This window comes from Camelus dromedarius, chromosome 19, assembly GCF_036321535.1.
Source record: "Camelus dromedarius isolate mCamDro1 chromosome 19, mCamDro1.pat, whole genome shotgun sequence".
Lineage (NCBI taxonomy): Eukaryota > Metazoa > Chordata > Mammalia > Artiodactyla > Camelidae > Camelus > Camelus dromedarius.
Genome location: NC_087454.1, coordinates 7,526,377 through 7,552,801, shown reverse-complemented (window position 1 = coordinate 7,552,801; position 26,425 = coordinate 7,526,377). Strand labels below are relative to the sequence as shown.

At 44.2% G+C, this 26,425-nt stretch overlaps 1 protein-coding gene across 5 annotated transcripts in view; it reads right to left on the bottom strand.

Moving 5' to 3' along the window:
• The window catches only part of HIVEP1 (HIVEP zinc finger 1), a 126,433-nt gene extending 102,648 nt beyond the window's left edge, over positions 1-23,785 (bottom strand). For 2 of the 5 annotated variants that reach the window (XM_031435191.2, XM_064476203.1), the window contains exons 1-2: positions 23,361-23,785; positions 16,459-16,601 (exon numbers count right to left, since the gene is read on the bottom strand). In XM_031435191.2, the coding sequence (XP_031291051.2) occupies positions 16,459-16,498 (40 nt within the window). In that variant the 5' untranslated portion in view covers positions 16,499-16,601; positions 23,361-23,785. Of the gene's footprint in view, positions 1-16,458; positions 16,602-19,327; positions 19,551-19,575; positions 19,873-20,130; positions 20,281-23,360 lie in introns of those variants that run through there. The other 3 variants (XM_064476200.1, XM_064476202.1, XM_064476201.1) reach the window with 3 other exon arrangements.
• Between the last annotated feature and the right edge of the window lie 2,640 nt (positions 23,786-26,425).

The following is a 26,425-nucleotide window of genomic DNA, read 5'->3' as shown; positions in this document are numbered from 1 at the left end:
CAAGCAGCCCGGCCCAACCGTCATGTGGAGAAACCACACCAACCACCAAGCCGCTCTCCTTAACCAAGTCTCCCACCACTGAATCCCTCTTTCCTCCCTTTCAGGCTCCCACAGTGAAAGGAAATCAGAAAAAAGAAGAAAAAAATGTAGGTTTTATGCACTACCATGGGGCTTGGTGAATTAGTTCAACACGGACACAAGAAGCAAAGAGAACCCCTGGGGTTCAGGGGTAGCTTCCCCACTGAACCGGAGCGCACCGCCTCCCTTCCCAGTCTCCCCTGAAGCTCCAGGGGCCCCAGGGCACCGACCACTTCGCACTTGTCCCAGCTAGGGGCTCGTCTTGCCGCTCCTCCTGAACCACATGGCCGTAGGGGCTGGACTTCAGGCTGGGGTCCCTGTGGGTTCCTCCACAGCGCTCAGTGGGCACAGGGCCTTACACACTTACTCATCAAATGTTTGCTGGGCATGTGGAACAAAATATACAATCTACAAATAGAAAGTCTAAACCTTTACTTCATTTAATAAAACTCTTCTAAAATTTTTTATTAGAGATACTGCTGCCAAAAATATGGTTTGTAAAGCCTGAAGCGGAAGAAGTAATCATTTTTATGAACCCGTTATAGACCTGTTGCAAGAGACACATTTGTGTCAGTGTTTAATAGAAGCTATATGAATATATAGCTCTGTCCTTTACTCCTGCCACAAATGCAAGTGCTAAAGGACCACTTAAGGTTAACAAAATCCATTATTTAACTAGAGAACTTGGCTGTATCATGTACGTCACAGGCATGTGTGAGTTGTTAAATCAGACCTCACTCCAGACAGCATGGGCTGCATCTGTAAGGGCCAGGGGACGGCCTGTGAAGCAACTGCCTGACCCTGTCTACCCCGGAACCAGCAACTTCCTGCCTTCACCTCACAGTGAAGGAGCTCAGAATCCTGATTTCCTGCATTTCTAAATTCTGCAGTGTCAATATTGCAAAACTTACAGCTTTATTTTCAAGTAGTTTATTTTACTCTTGATAAACACATTATTCACAAGAAACACATTCTTCAGAAGAAAATTAAAGGCTTCTGAGAAGTGTCTAGAAATCTAATTTTTTTTCAATTAAGAAAAAGCATCACAAAACACTCTGGCATAAAGTACTCTGCCAGAGTTAAGTCAAATGCCAAGCAGGAGGAATTGTTAACTTCTCAGTTCAATGCATTATATGGAAGTACGGCTATTATTAAGAGGAGCTGGATATACCATAGTCCAATCACATCCTTTCCAAAACCAAAGACAGTACTAAAACCTGATGTCACGAAAGTCACCACTGTCTTCGTATTAACAAAAATATCATAGGAAAATAACATAGGACCAAAGTCGCCACCACTTCCTCCATATTAGTGAAAATATCATAGGACAGAGCCTCTGAGGTTGAACAGAGTGAGCTCTGGTCCAGCAAGATCCAAGAAAATTTCTCTGCAAAAGTGATAATCTCTACTAGAGACCGTTTTGTCCCTTCCAATCATGTTCTGAGAATGTCTAGATAATGATCTGCTTTCATTTTACAGACCTCCCTGCAAGACAATCTCACATACATATGCACTCTTTCACTACAAAGAGGCTGTAGAAAGTTTCATGGTCACTTACGAACACATAAAATTTAGATTTTAGAAAGGAAATCACTATGAAATACTGGGAACATTTGGATATCTGGAAAGAGCATTCAACCAAAGGCACTCGAGAAAAATATATTGTACGCTTCAATTACCATATAAATACCAAAATTATTCAATAAAAGGAGTGGAAAACTTAAGATGCAAAGCCAAATAAAGCAAGCAGCAGATAATCTGATAAAAACTTACCAAAACTACTTTCCCAACCACAAACGTGTTGGGTGGGTACACTAACATTTACTAAATACCTACTATGTGCCAGATCTGTGTTATTATATTTCATCTTCACAATAACTCATCGGGTAGGTATTATTACCCACAACTTAAGGTGAGGAAACATAGGCTCAGAGGGGTCAAGTAACATTCTATAAATCACACACCTCGTAAGTTGTAGACTCAGGATTCAATCCTGATTCCACAGCCCCAGACTCAAAAGCCCTTGCTTTTTTTTTTTCCCCCACTAAACCACACATTTACTGATAGAAGCAAAAGTTATCAATGGGCTAATATTTATATGAGTCGCATAGATTTAAAATACTAATAACGGCTTCAATACTATCCTAAAAACACAGTCATCTCATCTGTTCTATCTTTTAAAAAGCAACCAGTTTTTCAGCCAACTTGTTGGGTGTCTATGAGCAGTCAGGTAGCAGCTTGTTAAAATACATGTGGGACGTGATGTCCACAGGGCCCCAGGTGGAGCCTGCCACATGGGGACCCTCTGCACACTGTCAGAGGAAGTGCAGTGATGACAAAATGAGGTCAATAAATCCCCTCCCTAAAACACAACTTTTAAATCAAGACAAAACTCAAAACAATCAGGTCAGCACTCTGGATGTCAATGAAGCCATACACACACAGAAACGCTTCTTCGTGAAAAGCAGGGAGCTTCAGGTTAAGACCAGCACAGCACAAGCCCCGGCCCTTCTGCTCTGGGATGTTCCCGTCCTCTCACCCTCAGCTCCGTCAGCGCAAAGGTTCGACCGGCTTCACTGCCATCGCCAGCTCACCTCGCTAGGTATAGGGCACACTCAGCTAAGGAGGCGATCTCATTACAAGAGAACACAAAGGCCAAAGGTTCTGCGAACCTGGGGCTGAGGTCATGGTAGGTCAAGCAAGAGACCAGCAGGTCTCATGGGGGGCTCCAGGAGGTGACACCACAGCGCACTTGATAACACTCTCCACAGATGTCCCAGGCTGACCGGAGATTCTGTGCACACATTGCAGATGCCAGAGCGGACTCCTGCCACCCACATAGCCCGCACCTACACACACAAAGACGCTAGGAGGTCCGGCTGGAAAGTAAAAGCCGGGGCGGACACGACAACCACGTGGAACGTGAATGTGCTCCCAGCCCACACATGCTCCACCCACAGAGAGCTAAGGCTTTACTGATTCCATGTCAGCCTCTGGTCAGTCTTTGGCTGAACACAAGACTATGCTGCCACCAGGGTGACCCTGGGAAGCTAGGCTGAAAAGTCGAAACAAGAAAACAAGTAAACAAAAATCAAGCTGAACAGAGACATCAGCAACCACATGATATGGGAGAGACAGCCTTCACAGACTGATTCCAGGAAAGTCACTAAACAAAAAACCACAGAAATAACAATGAGCAGACAAGAATCAGAATCCAGAGTTGCTACAATCTATCATGTGAAATGTAAGATATTCAACAAAAAACTTGGAGATATGAAAAGAAACAAGAAAGCATGACCCATACGCAGGGGGAAAAAAAAGCAGTCAATAAACTGTCCCTAGTAACCCCAAATGTTGGATTTAACGGGCCAAGACTTCAGAGTCGCTATTATATGAATATATACATTCAAAGAAATGAAGGAAACCATGTTTAAAGACTTAAAGTATGATGATAACTCAACGAATAGAGAATCTCAAAAAAGACATAAACTGTAAAAAAAAAAAAAAAAAAAAAAAGGAGAGAGAGAGAAAACCAAATGGAAATTGTAGAGTTGAAAAGTACAATAAATGAAATGAAAGTTTTACTAGAGGGGTTCAACCGCAAATTTGAGATGGCACAAGAAAAAAGTCAGTACAGTGGCGCAAAGGAAATTAACCAATCTGAGGAACAGAAGAAAAGATCAAGGAAAAATGAACAGAGCCTCAGAGACCTGTGAGGCAACATTGAGCTTCCCAACATATTTGTAATGGGAGAAGAGAAAAGGATGGAAAATATTTGAAGAAATAATGGCCTAAAACTTCCCAAATTTGATTTAAAAAAAAAAAAACCCACTAATCTCCACATCTAAGAAGTCAAAAACTCCAAATAGGATAAACACAAAGAGATTCACCCCTAAACACACAGTATACAAGCTGCTGAAAGCCAAAAACAAAAGAGAAAAACTCGAAAACAGCAAGCAAAAATAATTCATCATGCAGAGAAAACCAACACGATAAACAGCTGATTTCTCATCAGAAACAATGGAGGACAGAAGGCAGTGGGACGTCCACAGTGCTGGGGGAGGCAGGGGGAGCACCCAGCCAAGAACTCTATAACCATAAAACCACTTTTCCAAACTGAAGGAGAGAAGAGATACCCCATGATTTTTTTAAAAAGATAAATTATTGCTAGAAGATCTGCCTACAGCAAAAATGCTATATGAAGTCCTTTGGGTTGAATGGAAGTGACACAAACAATAACTCAAATTTACAAGAAGAAATGAAGATTGCCAGCATGATAAATATAAGACTCTGTTAATATTTTTTCCTCATTTCTCAAATTCTTTCTCATTTCTTCTCTTAAATTCTTTAAAAAGCATAAGATAATATAAAACCATAATTTAACACTATATAGCTGGGTTTATAACATATTGGGATCAAATATATATGACAATGATAGCACAAAGGGAAAGAAAGAGACAAACTGGAACAAAATTAGCAGAGCTGTTAGCATTATTCTCAAGCAGACAGTAATACATTAAGATGCATATTATATTCTTTAAAACAACCACTAAGAAAATGACTCAAAAACATAGTAAAAACAATAAAAGCAACAGGGAAATCAAAATTGTACACTAAAAAATATTTAACACAAAAGAAGTTATTGAAATAGAGAAAAACAAAAGTATGAGGCAAATAGAAAAGAAGTAACAAAATGGCAGACAAAAATCCAGCAATAACAATAGTTACATTAATGTGAACGGAATAAACACCACATTCAGAAGACAAATCATCAGAATGGTTAAAAAAGCAATTCCAACAACATGCTGCCCACAGAGACATTATCTTAGGTACAAAAAAACCAAAGGTTTGAAGTAAAAGGACAGAGAAAGATACATTACGCAAACAGTAATGCTAAAAGAGCTAGAATCAGAGATTAATTTTATCAGGTAAAACAATGTTAACCACCAACTTGACCCAAGCGGCATTAACAGAAACACCAGCTAACTGCAGACTTGGACATGACTGCTTACAGCAACATTTTTCATAATAGCCAAAAACTAAAAGCCATCCAGGTGTGTCCACCAACTGGTGAATGGATAAATCAAATGTGATACGGGTCATACAACAGAACATTACTTAGCAATAAAAGGTAACAAAAAAACAGACACATGCCACAATGCAGATGAATCTCAAACACATGCAAACTGAAAGAAGCTAGACATAGAAGTCTACTAATTATATGATCCCATTGTATTAAATGTCCAGAAAAGGCAAACATAACACGCCAGAGAGCAGACCAGGAGCTGCCTGGGGCCAGGAACGGGAGTGAGGATTGACGACTAACAGCTCAGGGAAACTTCGAGGTAGGATGGACATGCTTTAAAACCGGATTGTTTCAAATTGTGTAAAGGTTACACAACTCTATACATTTACCAAATATCATTGAACTGTACGCTTATAATGGGTGAGTTTTATTGCATGTAAATTAGATCTTAACAAAGCTGTAAAAAAAAGATACATTATACAGGGGTTTGACTGAGGAACTACACACTACTGTCTGAAGACTGACAAAGGCACTCCTGCCATGAAAGGCCACATCACCAAATACAAACTTAATGCGAACCCTCTCGTCCAAGATGTTCGTGTGAATGCTAGGCGTGTAACTCATCACTTGTGTGGCACTAATTCCATCAAAACATAACATGAACTTAAAAACTATCAACAGCTAAAAGGCCAAATAATGCATTGAGCCCCTCTGTCACACAGTCCCACATCTGCTTATGGATGTTAATTGAATATTACTTATACGCTCACTCATCAAATGTTTGCACAGCTGTCTGAACTTGCATGTGTAAGCCATTATGGTCTTTGTAGGTCTTCCACTATAAATGTCCTGGGAAACAGGGGCAGAGCTGTTGAACTCCACAGTGTGTCTGACACATCACAGCAGGGCCTACAGAACTCCAGGCTGAGGCCTGAGTCACTGCGCCACCCTACAGCCCTCTTCCTTTCACTTAGAAAGGCAACGGGTTAAGAGTTCCTGATTCTCACTCCTTTTTTGAGCCATGTACTAACACCAGCATGTACCAAAGTAAAGAGGCTAATGTTCCAATGTGTCTGCGGAGAATTAACAGTGCTTTCAAAAGCATTTCCCAAACTACTTAAATAGTTATTATGAACTCAGCCGAGCCTGTCGTTAACACAGGGTAGTTAAACTTGAGCAAAATAAAGCAAAATGAAACCAGAACACAAAAATTGTCATTTCCTCTACTCACACTCATCCCACTTCCCCCAAACCACCAGAAATAAAGACCTGCTTGGAGATGAAAGAAGGTGTTGGAGATAATATTGAGAATTCGGACGTACCAGATATTTAATCACATTCAAGAGTGATGTCTAACGTGTCGGCGCAGTTATCACTGGACGGATTACCTGTCCCGTTACCGAGGCCCCGTTCCCGGCACACCGCCCCCATGTGGCAGGACTGCCTTTTACAGCCCCCCTTTCAGAAGGCACTCTTGTTTCTCTGCAGAACAATCCTTTACAAGATGTACAGCACTGGAAATCACTGCTTACAGTAGTAGATATTTTTGCACTACTATGAGTTAAATATAGAGGTGACTAATGGGGACAAGACAATCAGAAAAAGGACAGTGCTCTGACAGAGCAGCTGGCTCCCTGACGACCCAGGCCGTTAGGGTGGAGCCCCACTATCCTAGCATCAGAACATCAAAAACAGCTGAATTTTTTCCGCAAGACCGACTCAACCTCGAAGGCCCCACCTTCACCTTAGAACTACAAGCAAAGGGACTTCTTCCCAAAGACCCTCATGTACCCAGGCAGCAGTCCTCTACAGAAAGAGTGTTCTGACTTATTCCTAAACATAAAGGGGCTTATAAATAAGTAATCTACTCCTCTATTTCCTCAACAGGGGTCAGCAGACTTTTTCTGTAAAGGCCTTGGGAGCCATTTGCAACCCCCCGCCTCTGCTGCTGTGGCGTGAAGGCAGTCAGATTACGTGGAGATGAACAGGCATGGCTCTGCTCCAGTAAATCACTACGTTTACAAACACAGGTGGAAGTCTGGATTTGACCCCTGGACTGTAGTCTATGGACCCCTGCCTGGAATAACAGCTATTTAAAGCTAAAAAGGAAATTATGGATCAACATCACCCTGCCCCTAACGCTGCCTGCTCCCGTGCTTTCTTCTCACTGAAGAAACTAAATTCAAGTTATTTGCTCAATGTCATGTATTACACTTTTGCTGTTCTGGTCATGTGTGAGAAGATAATTTTCTGAAATAAGACAGAAAGCGAGAGAGACTTATTCTTTTAACCTACCATCCTATTTCCTGGATATCAACAAATACTGGCCTAGGTGGAGATGTGTTTGTTTTTGTTTTTAAATACACTTTATTTTTTGGAGCAGTTTTAGGTTCACAGCAACACTGAGCAGAATGTACAGTGATCTCCATATGTCCCCTGCCCCCGACACACACCAGGGCGGTACATGGGCTACAGATGACGAACCCACCCACCACCCTCATCCACAGTCCAGAGCTGACATCAAGGTTCACTCTGGGTTTGGACAAATGTTGAACAGCACGTATCCACCATCACAGCATCATACAGGATAGTTTCACTGCGCTAAAGATCTTCTGTGGGAAGGCTGTTTTTTAACTTCAAAGTATCATAAAATTAAGTCCCTAGCCTTTGACATATCTTCTGTAAATAGAACTCAACTTGGCAATTTTACAATTAACTACACATATCAAAACTAAAGTTTTCTCTCCTCTCCTCCCTTCAAGGTCATTGAGAAATCTGCTCTAATCAGGCAAACTAGACCAACAACCACTTCTGTATGATCTTTCTTCTCTTTCCTTCTGCAAAAGTCTCAAAACAACTTATTTTCTCTATCAATCTATCCTTTTCTTTAAAAACGCATTTCAAAATGCCACCTCCTTCAGGTTTTCATGGAGAACAAAGTTAACTCCTCCAAGAAGTAGTTTTTGCATTGCTTTTACCCAGCTCAGATTTTAATTTTTTTGCTCTGTTTTCCTTCTGAGAACTGCATACTGCATGTACCATATTACTCGAAGTCATCAATGTGTTGCTTTATATTGCCTTTACATCTTTTTCATGTGTTTGAGGACATATATTTAAAACTGTTAGAAAGAGGGTAACAACATTTATTGTTCACTACTAAAATGAAAGACTAATAAAATCTCCGAACTTTGATCTCCTACCCCTAAAAGTGTTTCTTCATTTGCCCTTTACCCACCTCTGATCTGGATACAGGTCCGCCTAAAATTAGTACACTTTTATAATTTTAATGTTTTCATTAGTTTTCCCAGAAATAGTTTCTAAGCCTTTATGTCCGAAATTTCAACCTTCAGGCTGAGACCCCCGTTTAAATACTGCCACTCTCCACCTTAAGCAAGACATCTTTACTTTCAACTACATTTTACTAAGCAAATCATGTAAGCAAACATCTTTGATGGAGCAACTCTTCTTTTTCTCTTGAAGAGCTTGGAAGTTCCCTTGACTGTTTGCGATGGGAAGTCCAGCCTGGACTATGGTATGCAGCCACAACTCTCAAATGGATTCCCAACAATTAAAGACTTCAGGGCAGGGGGAGGTGCTTCCAGAGTAACGCCGGCTCTCCGTCGTACTACGCCTGACAAGCCTTAGTTTGTAACTGGGGTGGAGAGCACTTCCCAGCTCTTACTCTGACCAGGGAAGCTCTTTCTACTCTCAACAAGTCTAAGCACGAGAGTCCAGAGCAGAGGCACTAGAACCGCCTGGCCGCGGGGCCCTGGGCCGCCAGCAGCGTCTCTGGGCCTCACTGCCACGTCCATACATCTCACATGGTTGTAAGAATTAAAGGAGCAGACGTGTCAAAAGCACTTTGAATAGAGCCTGATACCCAGACGTGTGGACAGGCTAGCTCTTCTCATCACAAAAATGACCTATTGCAACCTCCCTCCTGCTGCCAGCCCACAATAAACCGTAACTATGAGACGCAATAGGATAAAAAAAACTTCTAAAGACTACTCCACAAATACCATCTCAAACAAGGCACAAGTAAGCTGCTCAAGATCAAGTCACTGACACTTCTCTGCCCAACTTTCTCACTTGTAAAATGAGCACCATGAACTAAATACCTCAAAGGCCCACCTTCCCAGCTGCAAAACTTGGGTAATTCTCTTGAAGACGCATCTGAAAAACTAACAGTTGGAGAGAGAACACCCTGGCATTACTGATCCACCTTCCAGGTCCATGTGCAGAAGCCCAGTTCATCTTACTTATTATTAAACTATCAAACTCTGCCCCAATTGTATGCTGAATCCATTTCTATGTGGATACTATAATATTAAGCAGCTAAATGCTGACTGTATCTTTCTTCACCGGAGAATCAAGTTGGAAGATAAGCACATATAAATAAGCTTACTTCAAAATACAAAACAATACAAATGTCTCAGTAAATTCACTCTAATCATATAGGCACACGGAAATACTATATGCACATAAACACCTAAGTATCCTAACAATCAAGTTGTGTATGTATTAAGTGGATGTAACTCCTAGACCACTATGGTTCCATTTCACACGTCCTGACTGCTATTCCAGTTCATTACAAGTAGCCAACTATTCTGTGATCACTATATTTTTTGAATACTTTTTCACAGCAGCACAGCCTTACAATATTTTCTGGAACAAAACTCACCATAGAAAATTCCTAAGAATCTTCTAAAAATCCTTCATTTTAAAGTTATTTGTAAAAGGTCACAATTAATGCAATGTTGCACCAAGTATAAGCTTTAAGCCTAATGGTCAAAAAGAACTTCCTTCTGGAAGAATGATCTGAGTACTTGAGCAGGGAAGAAAGGACCTATTTGGTGGTAAGTTTTTGTGCAACAGTGAATAATAGCAAACAGTATTAGAAACATCAAGTGCTTTATAAGAATACCTTAGCATCATTTGTAATTGGCACATTATTAGTATGTAAAAAATGCTGTTTTTCAAAGAATGTTTTAAAAGAATTAAATATGTAAATGAAAAAATAAGGCACTTTATTTACAAAATATTTTTTCAGATAACACAGGAATCAACTTTAGCACAGACTTCTTCAAATTAAATTGCATTCTAAAATGTGGACCTTTAAAATGTATGTGATAAGAAGTTTCATGCACATTATGTATTTTTCTGTTCTATAAAATTATACCTCATCAGAACACATCTTCTGCAAAGACGTTCTAAAATAAAATCGTTACTCTAATTAATAGTATTATTACATTTTGAATTTACTTTTAAAAAGAAAAAAGCATTTGGTTATTGTCAATAAGCACTCAAAAAACATCAGGTTCTCAGTATGAGCTGAAAAGTAACTATCTGGAAAAAAAAAATGGAAGGCTTGCTATATTAAGTCTACTCTATTTTTACCCTAGTCAAACTAAATAATACCAGCTACTTACAGGGTAATTCCTAACAACTTCAACTGCTTTTTCACCTGTATCATAAAAACTATATTTTAAGTTATTATTCATTTCCTTCTAGCTAAAGTCATTTACAGAATTTATTTTTTGTAAGCCATGGGGTTGTTTTCCCTACAGATTTTCTGACCTCTCAAATCTTAAGGCTGTCAGCACAGAACTGCTGACCTAACATTCAAATGTGAAAAACAACGCATAAGCAGCTGGAATTCCCTCTGAAAATCATCAAAATTAAACCTGTTCTACAGATAAGCTCAACAAGATGATGCCCACATAACAAGAAAACATACGATTTTATAAAACCATCACTGGAGTGGGCTCATGCGCTGATGAAAACATTCACATTAATCAGACCAGTCCTGCAAACCCTGCCGGGTGTCCATGGTATCACACAGGAGGGGCGTGGGGGATGGCGAGATGGTACCGTCCGAGAATCCTAGATCTCTGAGGATAGCTCGTGCATTTCACTTCTATCCCACGTGACACTGCTGTCAGGAGTTTTGACAGTAGTTCACTTACGATAAAATAGAAGACCTTACCATCAGTTTCCTGAGAACTAGGTGCAGCCAGAACAAATGACGTATTTTACTTCATTCAGTGCTGTCAAAAAATGAGGCAAGGTTAGAAAGCAAACCAAGGCGGCCGCGCACTGGGTAAGAATTTCCTCTTCACACAGTTGTCTGCACTGACCTCTTTTCCAAATCCCAAGCCTTGAGGAGTCAGGACAAGGAGGAGGAACGTCAGTGGTCAATGCTGAGCACAAGTGTATCTTCCTCTATGCAGTTTATCAAAGCGGAATTAAAGGGTTCATGTAGGTATTCCTCGGTTCCCTCTGTTTGCAAAGCGTGTGCAACTCAAGAGTTTGACATAAACCAGTTCCTCACAGAAAGTAACAAACAGCTCTCTGGATTGAGTGTTTACCCAGTGTCAGGCACTGTGCCAAATGCTTACACTTGCCGTATCAGCTAATCTTCACACATCTCTATCTCACAGAGGAGGAAACCAACATTCACCGCTTGCCCAAGGCCACACAGCTAGCCCAGGACAGCCTAAAGCCAAACTCTTTACCGTTACGTTAATTAAATGTACCAAAGGGTTAAACTCTAGGAATCCTATGGTGAAACCTCACATAAAAGTTAATAACTACTTGGGTTATCGTTCAAGGAGATTCAAATTTTATACTAGAATAGGCTTCTTTATCAGAGGCTACCAAATATCGTAAGAATCATTTGCTACTTGAGGTTCCAAAAAAACATAAATTCCATGAGTGCAAATCATCTTTAACCCTCTAGTCTGCTAAAAAGCTAACACAAATGTTATTTTGTTGAGCACAGATAGAAGACTAAAACAGTCCCTTTGACATATAATTTATACCCAGCTAAGATGACAGACCTGCAGAATAATTATGACGCAGTGTCAAAAGCACAACATGGCAGCTGCAGACACAAGCCATGGAAGGCCACTGTGGGGTGGGGGACGCGGCGGGGGGAGAGGAGGAAAGGGGAAAACTCAAAGAAGTACTGAAATCTTCCTTAGTAGACACACCTCCCACACAGAGTGGAAATGGGGAGGTGGGGAGGGCAAAGAGACACTTTCCAGGAAGAATAGCAACAAAGAAATGCTGGGTTTGCAGGCTGAGCTCCTGAAACGGGAAATGACCAATTATGAGATACACAGGAGAATGAGAAGGCGGTGAGGACAGTGTCCCGGCTCAGTTCCCGACTTTGGACCCCATCTTCTGAGGCCATGGGCAGCCACAGACCCCATGTGTGGATCTCGGCTATGCTCTGATCACCCTCCTGAGCGTTACTTCTCATGCCATAATAAAGCTGGCTCTCTGAGGGGAAAAAAGCTCTCCTCTCTTGCAATGCGTTCAGAGCCAAATGCACTCAACCAATAAAAATGAAAAGCAGCCACACCAAATTCTCAAAATATGCTTTGCAAAAGGTTAATCCTTAGTATTTTCCACATTAATTTCCAATCTTAAAGTCAGTGAGTCTTTGAAACCCTAGGCCCAAATACAATGAAAACACCTATTTTCTTTTTTTTCTCCAAAGCTTTGAAATGCATTCACAATGATGACTGGAATAATACAAAAACAGCCCTTCACCTTAAAAGGTCAGACATGGAACCCCTGCAAGTCCCCAGTTCCTCCATTATATGCTACCCAAGCGTCCCAGGAAAGACCTGGGACGGTGGTGGTCAGGGGGGAGTGACGGCTGGGGAGGATGGAGCTGTCTCACTGTCACATTCGTCACGACCACGTGTGGGACTCCCACCCTGGAGTTTGCCACAGAGTGGCCGAGAGCCTTCTCCAGGGAACCTAGGACAACACATAAAGCCTTTCTTCTCAACACCAGGTGCTCCTCTCATGCTCTTCAGAAATTCGTACTCAGCCTCACAAAGGAAATGTCAGTGTTCAACTCTACCCACCCACACTGTGCCGACAGGCACCAAAGACAAAGGTTCGACCTGGTTTCTGTGGCGAAGGGTGAAGACACTCAGCAAACCCCACTCTCCCGAACTGCACAGAGCACCCATCTGTCGGTCTCAATTATGCCCCCAAAATTCACATCCCACTTAACATACCAGTTCTTCTCACACCTCTACACGGAAGATCCCCTAGCATCAGAGAGGTGGAAACCCACCTCCTTACGGGAGCACACCCTTTGATGCCTAATTTGAATCTAAGCCAATGTCCTATGCACAACAGAGCCCTGTATTGTATTTTTTATACTTGATAATACTTTAACACAGGAATACACACACGTGGTTTACTTACATTCCCCCAAGTGAAATTCATCTTCCAGAAAGTTACATATGTTTATCCTGTGGCTCTGCACGTCCACAGGAGTATACCAACCTCCGCGGAAAGCCCCACAAATAAAGTAAAGTAAAATTATATTTTAAAACTGCCATGGAAGCAAAATAAACACATAATTTCAGATTCTTCACATGTAAATCTTTCATTATTGACTTAATTACCAAGCACAAGACAAATATTTTACATTTTCTAAGGAAGACTAAAAAGAGGCAACATGTTTAGTGAAAAGTCCTAACATGATGGCATACGGAGCATGAGTGATGAGCCGGTCTGACTTCCTCTCTCCCCTTGTCAGAGCTAACTTTGTGAGCTAGGTCTGCCAGAAGGCAAAGCAGTGGGTCACAGGGAAAGTGAGACAAACACGATATTCCAGCTGTCACAGTGAGATTCTAAAACGTCATTCCTCAGTATCTATGGGGGACTGGCCCCGGACCCCCGTGGACACTAACATCCTGGTCCCTTCACTTCCTGGCTTTAAGGTTTAGGGGATGGGGGAGTACAGTTCTTAACTTTTTTTGTGTGCAATGTATATCTTTGCAGTCTAGTAAAATCTATAGACTTCTTCTCAGAATGCTTTTTAAGTGCATAAAGCACAGAGGCTAATAAAAAAAGAAACCAACTACAACAAAAGGCAGCTCTTAAATACTAAAAAATACATTTGAGAAATTGCCCAAGTCCCTTAAATAAGATGGTCTAGTACAGTCAGCCCTCAGTATCCATGGGTTGTGCATCTGAGGATTCACCCAACCCACAGTTGAAAAAAACCCACATACACGGGGACCCTTGCAGTTCAAACCCTGTTCAAGGGTCAATAGCAAATGCTAAAAAATTCATTTTAGGAGCTAACATTTACCTGCTTACTTTAACACCCAAATTGTACCCAGGGATAGAGTCCTCATATACATTTTTAGAAGGCAAGCGGAAATTTTAAAGGTGTTCTTGCCTTTGTCCTTAGCTTACTTAGGTTTTCCCAACGGGAACAGCTCAGCTCTCATTCTTCTCAGCTGAGTGAGCCAACTGGCTCAGACACCACCTCTTCCACGAGGTCCCCCTCCTCTGAGCTGGGGAATCTGCCGTCCCGCCCACATGGCTGTAGTAATGTCTTGTGCTAATCTACTCTGATCTCTCCTTCAGTGGCTGAGAGTAACTCTCCTCCCTGAATAGAACTTCTTACGCTCTGGTCATGGACAATAACTTACATATAGTAGCCTGGGTTCCCCAAGGTGCTTCCTCAGCTCCTACCCCAGGATGAAATGCACTCACCCTGTCTTGTCAGCCTCCTGGATAATCTCTCAGCCTTAACAACCCAATTCAGATGTTGCCTTTCCTTCCCACCCCTGCCCCTTTCAAACTAGCCCCCCACAATCGGGATGTAGTATCATCCCTGACTGACCTCTGGGGGAATCTCTGAAGCCCTGCTCTTCCCTCACTGCATCCTCCTGGCAGGGCCCGTGTCTGATGATCACTTTATCCCTGCCACCTGGAACAGCAGCACGTGAGGCTGTTCAAAAACAGCTGCTGAGTGGTACGATGATTTGAGACAGAAAGGAAATGAGCCTATGGCCTAAAAATCTGCCTTTCTCTGGATAGCCACATTACCCAGAATATGATAAAGTATGTATTTTAAACATGAAAAACTTTTATGACCTAATGAATAATACTTCCAGATCAATCATGTATTCATTCTTTCAATGAGCATTTGGGCTCCTTAATAGTAGCTGCCAGGAGCTGTGCTGGGCTAGGGCCCCGCCAGCCCCCACGCTGCCTCTGAGCACAGGGATCAGAACAGGATGCCCTCTCTAGACAGATGAACTACAGAAGCTGGGCCCAGGATTCCACATGCCTGCCTCAGCTGGTCGTGAGCAAGAGGCTCTGCCTACAGGAGCAAATGAGAGGAAGTCCTTTAGGGGCCTCAGATGCTAGTGAGGGAGACAGCAAATACCCAGTCAGTTCTCAACATTTTCTATGTGACCCTGAAAAATCAGACTTCCGGATACAACACAACGTACTCCCTCTAAATCCTCACCTCACTAAGCAGTGGGACTATAATCATCAATTTGAACCGGGGCCAAGGCATCCCCCTATGCCAGCAGAGAGTTCTAGTACCTTTAGGAAACAAGCACTGTTTCCAGATTCAAGCAGGCCTCATAACTGACTACATTGTCAATTATAACCTCATAGTGACTGGCCAGATCATTTCACCAAGGAATACTTTCAATTCATTTGTTTGATTTTTAAGTCATTTCTTAAATGCATGTGCTGGAGACTATTTTTTCTGTAATTGTAAATATTTCACAAGATACTTTACTCACTTAGGAATTATTTGCTTTAACAGTTCTTTGGTTAACACTACTACTCTCTAATCTACTAAAGTTAAATACAAAAGATAATTGCTGTTCCCAGCTGCTAAAACACATCAGAATAAAACAAATCTTTTAAAAACAGTAAGCTAAAATAAACTGACTTTCTTAATGTTAAAATCTCTTCACAGTTAAGAGAAAATGCTTTTTTGTTTTTATACGGAATGTATATTATACACAAATATATTTTTGACCAATTGCTTCCCTATGAAAAATGTATCAGTTTACCTATTTTCTGAGTTCTGCAAATAATGATCTGAGTTAATGTCAACTACAACTCTCTTCACTTCTTGTTAATCTAATGTACAGAGTAGTACAAACATAAATGTCAAAAGAAGTATGGGGGAGGGGGTGAAAAAAATTCATGGTGATCCAGCTGGCAAAGAATATCCAACCATTCATTTAAGACTCCTCTATCCAAATAAGGTACCTGTTAAGAGATAGTAAATCTCAGACTTTAATACGCACACTAATGGTTGGGAAGGCATTGTAATTTAGTCAAATTCGACTAATTCATTCAACAAATATTTATGAAGCATCTCCTGAGAGACAGGAATTGTGGGGGCAGGTGGAAACGAACCAGAGAAATGGAACCAGTGCTCCTGGGGCCAAGTAACCATGAAGCAGGGTCACCATCCAACAAGCTGCCATTCCTGCCACTAAAGAGATACTTCATAATACAACTTATTACAAACTCTACTTTTATTTAATACAGAGCCCTACCTCTTAGATTTCTGGGATGAATCTGTTTAGTTCGAGGCATCTTCTTTGATTCAGGGGCCCCTTTTCCTTCTTAGAAACTGTAGGAAGAGCAGGTCACAGAAAGGTGGCTCCATACACCTAATGTCCATCAATTAATCCATGTGCTGAAAAAGAAAAACAGTCACGTTTCACTACCTGCAAAGGAAAAAAAGACAGTTCAAAAGTTATAGCTTAATATAGCACTAATCTAAATTTAACAAACGGTAGCCAAGCTGAAGACCACTGCAAACCATTACTTCCTAACTTTTAATTAAACACAGGACACGTCCTTTTGCCACTATCTGGGCTTTCCCATTAAGAAAACAGGAGAAAAAATATCACTGTCCCTTTACCAAAAAAGAGTGAAAAAGTGAATTGTTTTAAAGTCACATTACAAGGTACCATTAAAGTACAGCATCAGGCTATAAAAGAGCTTTGCTGCATATAGTACATGTCTAACCATCTATAAGTTCTTTGGGGACAGACAGGGACCATGTCTCATTCATTTTGTTTTACTGAGTTAACTCAGTTAATATGTGTGGTTGCTATGGGGGGCTGTTCCCCAGTTCTTCCAGTTCCCCCTTCAAGCGCCTGTTAGGACTGTACTTTCTGCCTCCCTATGTTTAACTAGAATGTGTGACCAGTTCTGGCTAATAACCAGTGAGTGGGAGAGGCAGGCATCACATCCAGGCTGGAGCGTTCCGTTATCAAAGCAAGATCTCTCAGAGCTCTCTTCCCTGTCCGCCATGGGACAGGCACTGTTCTAGACAGTGAGTCTGACAACACCGAGCTGAGCTCTTGCCAAGTCAACACGACCATGTGGCATAAACACAAAAGAGATCATTATTATTTTAAGCACTGAGGTATGAGAGTTATTTGTTACTACGGCATAACCCTGTCCTGACTTACACATTTTAAACACAGTGATTGGAAATACAGTAACAATCCAAAACTTAATCATCTCTTGTCTCAAATCAGCTGCCTGTCTCCTCTTCCACAAGATCCTCAAGGATCCTGGGGCTAAAATTTTAGTTTTAGCTTCTTTTGATAAGGCTGATAAGCAAAGCCCAAGATGATGTTAAACATTAAATTATGTTTCATCACTAAGCAAGGACACAAGAATGGAATACGAATGGTTTAGAACTTTCATAATACCCAGTACTGTAGAAAAAACAATACTTACTGAGCACCTACTGTGTGCCTATGTACTTCCTACACATCACCTAATTTAATCCTAATGATAACTGGTTAGGTAGCTATCATTTATCCATTTTATAGATAAGAAAATTGAGACAGGAACCTGCCCATGGTCAGCAAACAAGGAATGTGGCACCATGTGCCTCATGTACTTTCAGCATTTATTTCCTTGCTGGACGTAATACTTGCCCTGGGGCTTTTATTCAAGACACCGTACAACACAAGTCATGACTATTTTGGGTTCAAACCAGACTGAGTTCAAAGTTTGCTGTGTGGCCTCATTCAAGGTACCTAACCTCTCTGAAGATCAGATTTCCTGACTGTAAAACTAGGAAACAGTACGTACCTCACTGGGTTGTTGCAAGGACTAAACAAAACAATGTAAATGCTTTGATCACTGCCTAGTACACAAAAATATCAAATATTAATTCTCCTCAAGAAAGCCTCTATGGGAAAGGCTGTATCTAATATCTCACTATAAGATTTTAGAAATTTATGGTTTCAATACAACAGAAAAGAAACAGAAGGGAAGAAGGCTATAATTAACTTCAGAATTTTATCCCTGATAAGGCGGGATGTGGGCACCGCACAAAAATATTTGCAATTTTTTAACTGCATGGGGGAAAATATGAAATAGGATGGTCCAATCTATGTACTTCATCGAACACTGTGCTAAATGATCTGTAAAAAACATGGTTCGTCAACTCCCTGCAGCGAAGACATCCACCATTCAACTGACGAAGCCCCTGTTTCAAGAGTATTTAGAGACGTCAGGGCCAAATAAATTGTACGAATGCTTAACTCTGTTTCTTGTTAAAGCTGTTAAATGATCACGATATTTCGAAGTTTTAAAAGCATGAACTCCGACAGTAATTCAATCACGTGACCCCATAGGATCGGGAGCCTGCTCTTAAAACATGCAAATTTCCAATCAGTACCAGCTTTCCGCTACTCTGTTCAGTGCCAACCCACTGTCCCTAGCTGTCCATCCCAGGTTTAAATCCTTGTAGGCAGGGAGTCAGTATTTTCAAAGACAGCAGCATTGTAGAGATGAACACGAATGACAAACCGTTCCTTTACAAGAAAGATACACTACATGGAGCAAAAACATGACACGATCAAAAAGCGTAGACAGTTGCAGAGAAAAAACATGAATGAATGTGGAGGGCGGAGCCTGGGAAAACCCCTCTGCAACGCTGCACTGAACAAAGCGCTTCGCATGCCAGGAGGAGGGGGGAATGGAAGTGCCAGCTCAGGAAGGAGCCTGGAGTGGATGCGGAGAGCAGGAGGAGGAGGACGAGATGAGGCGAGTGCGGCAGCCCTGAGACTCCTCCTCGCCGCCAGCTCCGCCGCCGCCCCCTCCCCTCTCCAGCTGCAACTCCTTCCCCAGCCCGACCCCAAGGCGAGCCTGAGCCGACCCGCGCCCAAACCCACCGCCCTCTTCCCAACTGCAGCAGGCGCGTTCTCCCAACCCGGAAAGAAACTACCCAGGTGTCGGGAGTAAACAGATACTTAGAGCAAAGAACGAAAGGAAAAGAAAGCCACAAAGCCGGGAGGTTGGGAAGCCGAGGCCTGGTCTCCCTAACCACCTCCCCCTTCTTGCAAAATGCGTCTGCGGCTGGAACGCGAGTGGGGAGGCTGGGTCCCTCCGTACCTGCTCGGCTCGCAGGACCGCAGTTTGGGCCGCTCACGCGCAGCGAGGGCACCCTGAAGTGACAAGAGTCTCCCACACGCAGCCATCCCCTCTGCAAGGTCGGCGATTGCACACACACGCACACACACACGCGCGCCCGCACGCCCCCCGCCCGCGAAGAGGGATGTGGTCCTGCCACCCTCCTCCCGCCGCCGCTCCCTCGCCGCCCTCCCAGCTGCAGCGCCCCCACCACGGAGCCCGCGCCGAACCTGCTGCCAGGACGCCCGGCGGGGCCGCTGCCGCTGCAGCCGGCCCCTGGAGCTGCGCTGCTGATGGCGGCGGCCGCAGCCCGGAATCTCCGCGACCCCCGCGCAGCAGCGGCGGCGGCGGCGCCTGGGATCCCTCCTTCACTTGACAACCCCAAACACAAACATAACCTCCTTCGGCTGCTGCTCCAGGTCCCCTGGCTCCGTCCCCCTCCCCGTCGCCGCCCCAGCAGCAGCCACACTAAAGGCCGGCGACTGGCACTCACACCACCCAGCGCTGAAATATTAAACAGGGGAGCCGACCGGGGGGCGGGAGGGGGAGCGCGGGGCTCGCGGGCGGGGGCCGCAGGCGCCGGGCGGGAGAGGCGGCCGCGCTCGCCGGCGCCCGGGGCAGCGGCATGACCGCTGCCGCCGCCGCCGCCGCCGCCGCCACCGGGGAGGGGGCATCCGGGGGGCCCGGCGGCGAGGCCGGGGGCGCGCGCCGCGGCGAGGCGGGGCTGGGCGGGCGGACCCCAAGGCCCTGGGGCCCGAGGCGAGGAGGGCGGGCGCGGGCTTTACCTCTCCCCGGGGCAGAGTAGGGCACGTTTAGCGTCTTTAGGGGCGACGGGAGGAGCGCGGGCCGGCCGGCGCGAGGGAGGGAGGGCGAAGGTCGGAGGCTTTCCCGTGGGTGGGCGGGGCGGCAGGGGATCCCCGGGGGCGGGAGGCGGGGAGGCCACGGGCAGCGACGCGCGGGCGGGGGAGGGGGCGTCCCCCGGCGGCGACCGAAGCGGGGGCTTCGCTAGGGGAAGGGCGGGGGTCACCCCGGGCGCGGAGGCCCAGCTGGACTGGCACGGCCTCCTACCCCCTGGGGTAGGGGTGGGGTGGGTGACCCAGCTCGAGGTTCGTGCGGAGCGCGGAGTCCCGGGTCTCCCCAGCGGGGCGGGCCCAGGACTGCGCCTCCCCACCGCCGCCCGCCCGGCCACGGCTCCGCCCCGCCCGGCCGCCGCAGGGACAGCAGGGGGGCGGAAGGAGGCGGCAGAGCGGCCCACGGGGGGAGGGGCGGGGTTAGGGACGCGAGGGGCGGGAGCCCGGGGTCGCGCTGGCTTGAGGACTGGCGCCTCGCGGGGGCGGAGGGGCGGGCCCGCTGGTCACGCGGCCCCGGGAAGGCCTTGCCGGGTCGCGCAGTTGGGGGCGGTTGGTCCGGGAAGAGGGGCGGGGACGAGCGGGGCGGTAGTTTCTCTTTACCGTCTCTTTACTTTCTAAAGCAGGATGTGGGCCGGCCCGGTGACGTCATGGGGTCTCCCAGCCCCGCCCCCCGCCCGGGCCGAAAGGGGGAGGGTAAGGGAGAAGGGCGGGCGGGAGGGTTGGGGGGTACCCCAAGGGGGTTTCCTCAGCAACGCGTTGAGGGAAGGGAAAAGTCATTGTGAAACTTGAAACTCATTAACTTTGAAAAACAACTTTAAAAAAAACGGGAGGGGGGCGGGCTGTTGGGTTGAAGGGTGGAAGGGGACGTATTAACCCTGAACTGAAATGAAACTACTTTTTGGTGGCGGATGTTCTATTAAAAGATTGAGGGAAGCCAAGGTTATTCCAAAGGCCGCTCCAATGCCCGCTGGTGGTTCCCAGAGCCCGAATTGCGAGCGCTGTTAACCCTTGCCTGTCTGCCTGACAGCTTGGGGCAAGGAGGAGAGGGGTCTTTGAGGTCAGGAAAGGGGGTTGTGGGTCTGGACCGCCGAGCTGGTCCCAGGGACTCAAGGGAGGAGAGAAAGGGGGAAGAGGGAGTAATTACCATAAACCAGAGTTTGGCCCCGGCTGCTAGAAAGCAATAGAGGAAGCAAGGAGTGGAAATCTATGGAAAAGAAATCAGGAGGGGCTGCACAAGGGTAACGATAAAGGTTTTCGGGGTGAGACCTAAAGAACGTTAGAAGTTTGGGGCGCAGAAATTCCATATGTACACCTAAAGAAGCAGGCACAGTGACTGGTTTAAGGAGCCACGCTGAACTTGGGAGGACTAAGGTGAAACAAAAATTTTGCGCAGAAGAAATTCTCAGATAAAACCAATCTGCTTTCCCCTTTTAAGGAATAAAAATGCTAAACGACCGTACACCCACTCTGCTGGCCATGTGTGCAGACTTGAATTGTTTTGTTCCCTGGGGCTTCCATAAAGACATCTAGGTTTTTCCTGCTGGGGTTGACCCTTAAAATTCCCCTGAGGAAATCCTACCTCTAGCACATTTGAGCTAAGTAAAGCTTAACGCACCAGAATGCGAATGATTAAAAATGGAATACTCAATAATGGCGAGCTTGTAATAAAAAAATAATGTAATGTAAAGAGGGGAATATACCTGTGAAAAACTGGATTTGGTCATAAGAGCAAAGAGCAGCCAACAACTACCTAAATTTGAAATAATGTTTAGCATACTATGCTTCCAACCTTGCAATAAAATAATGCAGTTTTTTCATTTTCGATGTGATAAAACCATCTCTTTTATGAAATGAAATGACACCTAATGGATTGCAATCACCAAAAAATTATGTAAATACCAGTTTGCAACTTGAATTAAAAAAAATATCAATTTAAATGTGAAAGTATCCCTAATTTGTCAGGAGATTAAGATTAAAGTAGCTTGGTGATTACTGATTCTACTTTGTGTCACCTGCTAAGTCAAAAATGCTAACTGAATATATTTTTAACCCAATAGGTGTCGACCATCACAAATGCATAGTGTGAACACAATGTTTACATGGGATTTGGCATTGCTGTGAACTTTCTAACAAATTAAACATGAAATCTGGAGTTGTAATAGATTAATTCTGTCATTTCAATTTGTTAAAGAACTTTTTTCTTAAACAGACTATTCACAATTTAACTTTCTTGAGCACCAACTTAATATTTATCTTTTTTGTGATATATACAATACCGAACAGTTTCCCATTTTCTGTTTTCGAGTTTTCTAAATTCAGTTTCTTTTCCTAATTCTGCCTAAATTCTGTCTACAATTCTAACTTCCTAGTTATCAGAATGCAAGGAAATCCAACTAAATAAAGTGGCTAGTTTCGGCTTAATTATTTTGTGGCAAATTGAATACAACTTCTCAAATTTAATCTTATAAACGGAATGTGGTGGAAAATAATTTTTTTGAACCACAAGATAAATGTGAATGACAAGGAGCAGTTTGAACTGTCAAAAATTCTGTAGCAATGGGGGAGGTGATCGTACTCTGAAAAAAAAAGGCGGGGGGGGCTTCTAGGACCCCATTTCTCTTTGGCTGCACCCCTCCTGGCCGTGAGAGTGCTTCTGGAGCCCCCGTCGGGAGTGAGGTTCAGGTGAGGGCAGTGTCACTGGGAGGCTCTGCACACATTTTCCTTGCAGAGCCGTTTTGGGAGAACACAAGTCCCCCGTGGGCTTTCCGCGGGGCTCCGCCATCCCGCCGCGTCCACCGGGCTCCGCGCCACCCCGCCGCCCGCGCGCCCCCTGTCCCGGTTCCCACGCGGCCGCCTGACCCGCCCGGCTCGGGCTCCCCCCTGGCGCGGCCCCGCGGCCCCGGCCCTCCGCCCTGCGCTCGGCCCGGCAGCGCCACCGCCACGCGGAGATCCCGGAGGTTCCTCCCCGCTGGCCGCCGGGTCACGCCGCCGCCCGTCCCTCCCCTCCTCCCTCAGAGCGCGCTGGGCTTTCCCGTCCACCGGCCGAATCCCCTCCTCCTTGGGGCGACCCGGCGACAAAACCTGCCCCGCACGCTCTGCCAACTCTGCCCCACACCCAGGCTCTTCCCCAGCCAGACGCCAGACAAAAGAACCAGAAAACTTACCCGAACTGCCACGCGAAAGTCTGATCCAAAGCTTCCTGGGTTTAACTTTTAATTTTAAAAACAACAAAAGCAGAAACCAAAAGCCTCCTAGGTTGGAAGTGGGCGTGAGAGGAAATGCGAGGGGGAGGCGCTTCTTTCCCTCGGCTGCTTTGGCCCCCCCCCCTTTTCTGGCCCCTGCCTGGGGCTTTGATGTTATCTAGTGCACCGCCTACATTGGGTTTATACCGTGGGCTCCGCGCCGAGCATGATACACAGAAATTCGGCACTTTATATGCTGGTTTATAAGCAGGTGGTCACGGTAAAAGGATTCCCACTTCTTAACCCCGCGGGGAGAAAGGAGCATTTACCCCGCTGCCCTTTGTTACCTGGACTGAAATGAACAATCCACCCATCTAGTAATCCTGAGCGCTGCACCTTGTGGCATTTTCTGTTAGACACACAAAAAAAGAGGCCTTCAAAATTAGATTCATTTTCCCTCCACTCAGCACAAACTTAGAACAAGGTGATATTGTACGTTTTCTGAGGCTTTGTTTGGTTTTTAGATCTCAGTTTTGAAAGTAAATATTATTTCCCTTCTAAGATAGACCTACAGACTTGAAGAGACAAGATACCTCTGAAGAAAACTCCATAATAACACAGCTTTCATATACCATTCTTACAGATCAGACTCTCCCAGCACCCTCCCCCTCACGTTACGGAAAGCTTGTAACTGTTAATTTTATCTTACTTAACTGGACACTAGCAGAAACTGCATATATTTTTACATTAGATTAGTCGTCTCAGGACCATCACATAAAAGCACTAACAAAGGGTGCTTTTTTTTTTCCTTAAAAAACAGGTTAGTAATCAAGAAATATTGCACGTTCTGCCATTCAGGCTTAACCTTGATCCACTTTATGCCAACACCAACCTGTGTTCAGGCCTTGCCCTCTGGGAGTTTACAAATTATGGAGACAGAATAAACACATGGAAAAATACCTAGAGGGAAAAAGATACAAGAAGCAGCTTATAAACAGAGCCAATTAAAGTTATACAGAGTTATTTACATGATTGCTGAGAGCTTTCTGGATTGGGTGGAGGGCAGGATTATCAGAGAAAGTTCCATCCTCAGGGTGAGTTCTGAGCAGGATTTTGAAGGAGAGAACATTCAGGATTTGGCAATAGTATGAGAACAGCATTCCAGGGAAATAAGCTTGAAGGTGAGAGCAAGTGAACTGTGTGTGATGGTCTGGCTATAGCAAAAAGTCAAAGTAAGTGTGAAAAAAGAAGGGTGGCCATATAAATATAGCATCCAGATCAGGGCACTTTTGAGAGGGAAGGGGAGGCCGTGAATAACTATCCCCAGGTGAGAGGCATTCACCTGCACTGTCCTGGTCAAACAGAATGACTGGGTTCCCTAGTGATGAGCTATGAAAACAGAATGGGCAGGGAAAAGCATTCTTGGGCATCCTTAGGAAGGAATTAACACATAATAGATACTGTGAGCAGTTGGTAGTCATTTGGAGACATCTGTACTGAGAATGATCTTTTTAAGGAAAATTATTGTTACTGAGTGATTTAGAATCCATCATGATAGTATTTATATTGGCAGTAGTATTAATAGTAGTAGTATTTGGATCAGCAGAAATAGCCATAGTAGAGATCTTCCTTGACTTAACAGTAGTGTCACATCAATAAACCCATCATAAGTTGAAAACACCGTAAGTCAAAAATGCATTTAATACACCTAACCTGCTGAACATCATAGCTTAGCCTAGCCTAGCTTAAGTGTGCTCAAAACACTTACATTAGCCAACAGTTGGGCAAAATCATCTAACACAAAGCCTATTGTATAATAAAGGTTTGGATAGCTCATGTAATTTATTGAGTACTGAAAGTGAAAAACAAAATGGTTGTACATGTTTGGTTGTCCACCCTCTTGATGGTGTGGCTGACTAGGCGCTGTGGCTTGGGGCCACTGCCCAGCATCACTGTAGTGAGAATTGCTAGCCCGGGAAAAGATCAAATTAAAAAGTTTGAAGTATGATTTCTACTGAATATTGCTTTTGCACCATCGTATGGTTAAAAAAAAAATGTAAGTTGAACCATCCTAAGTCCAGGACGGTCTGTAGTATTTGTATCAGCAAAAATGTTAATAGCATTTGTACGGGCAGTGGTAGTAATCTACTATTTGTACTGGCAGTAGTAGTACTAGCATTTGTCTGGGCAGAAGCTGTTCCAGTAGGATCTGTATCAGCAGCAGTACAAATAGTAGCAGTAGTGGTGGTGGTAGTAATTGACAGTTACTGAGAATTTATGACTTGACTTGCCAGGCTTTCCTGTATAAATTCATTTACTCACCACTATAAACCTATGCCACAGATGAAGAAAGAGGGGCTTAGAAATGCTAAATAATCTGCCTGCAGCCACAGAGCTGGTAGATGGTAAACCCATGACTGGGACCCAGAGAATACTGATATACTATAGCTTAAAGATTACACTTCATGAAAAAACATTACAATAACTATAATGTTCTACATCTGTGGAACAAAGGAGAAAAGGGAATGAAAAAAGTGTCCATTGTTTCAAGTTTTGAGACCTTGGTAGATTGTGTGATGAAAATGGGGAAGTTGGGATGGTGTGGTGCTTAAGGAGGAGAAAAGGACTTTAATTTTAACCATGTCAAGGCTTAATAAGGATGATTTAAATCACATGCCACTATTTATACTATTTATGCCAATACTGATACTATTAACCTTACAGATTACACTAGCAGAAGGAACCGGGTCTCTAACTTCATTTAAAAACACCTAGTTCAAGGCCTGCTAGTAAAAAAAATTTAATGAGTATCATTTGGTGTATTATCTGTTAAGGAGGTAAAAGAATACTTGAAGTGATAGAAGTGATGCTTGTGGTTCATAAAAGAATTCCTCGTAAGCAGTGTCTGCAAGCTGCATCCTGGGAAACATTAGAAAGAGGCAACAGTGTTCAGCTAAAACAATCTAACCTTACCCATGATCTAAGATGTAGTGAGGAACAGAGGAACCGAGGGGAGAACACAGCTAGTTAGTAACACCCCTGCTGCG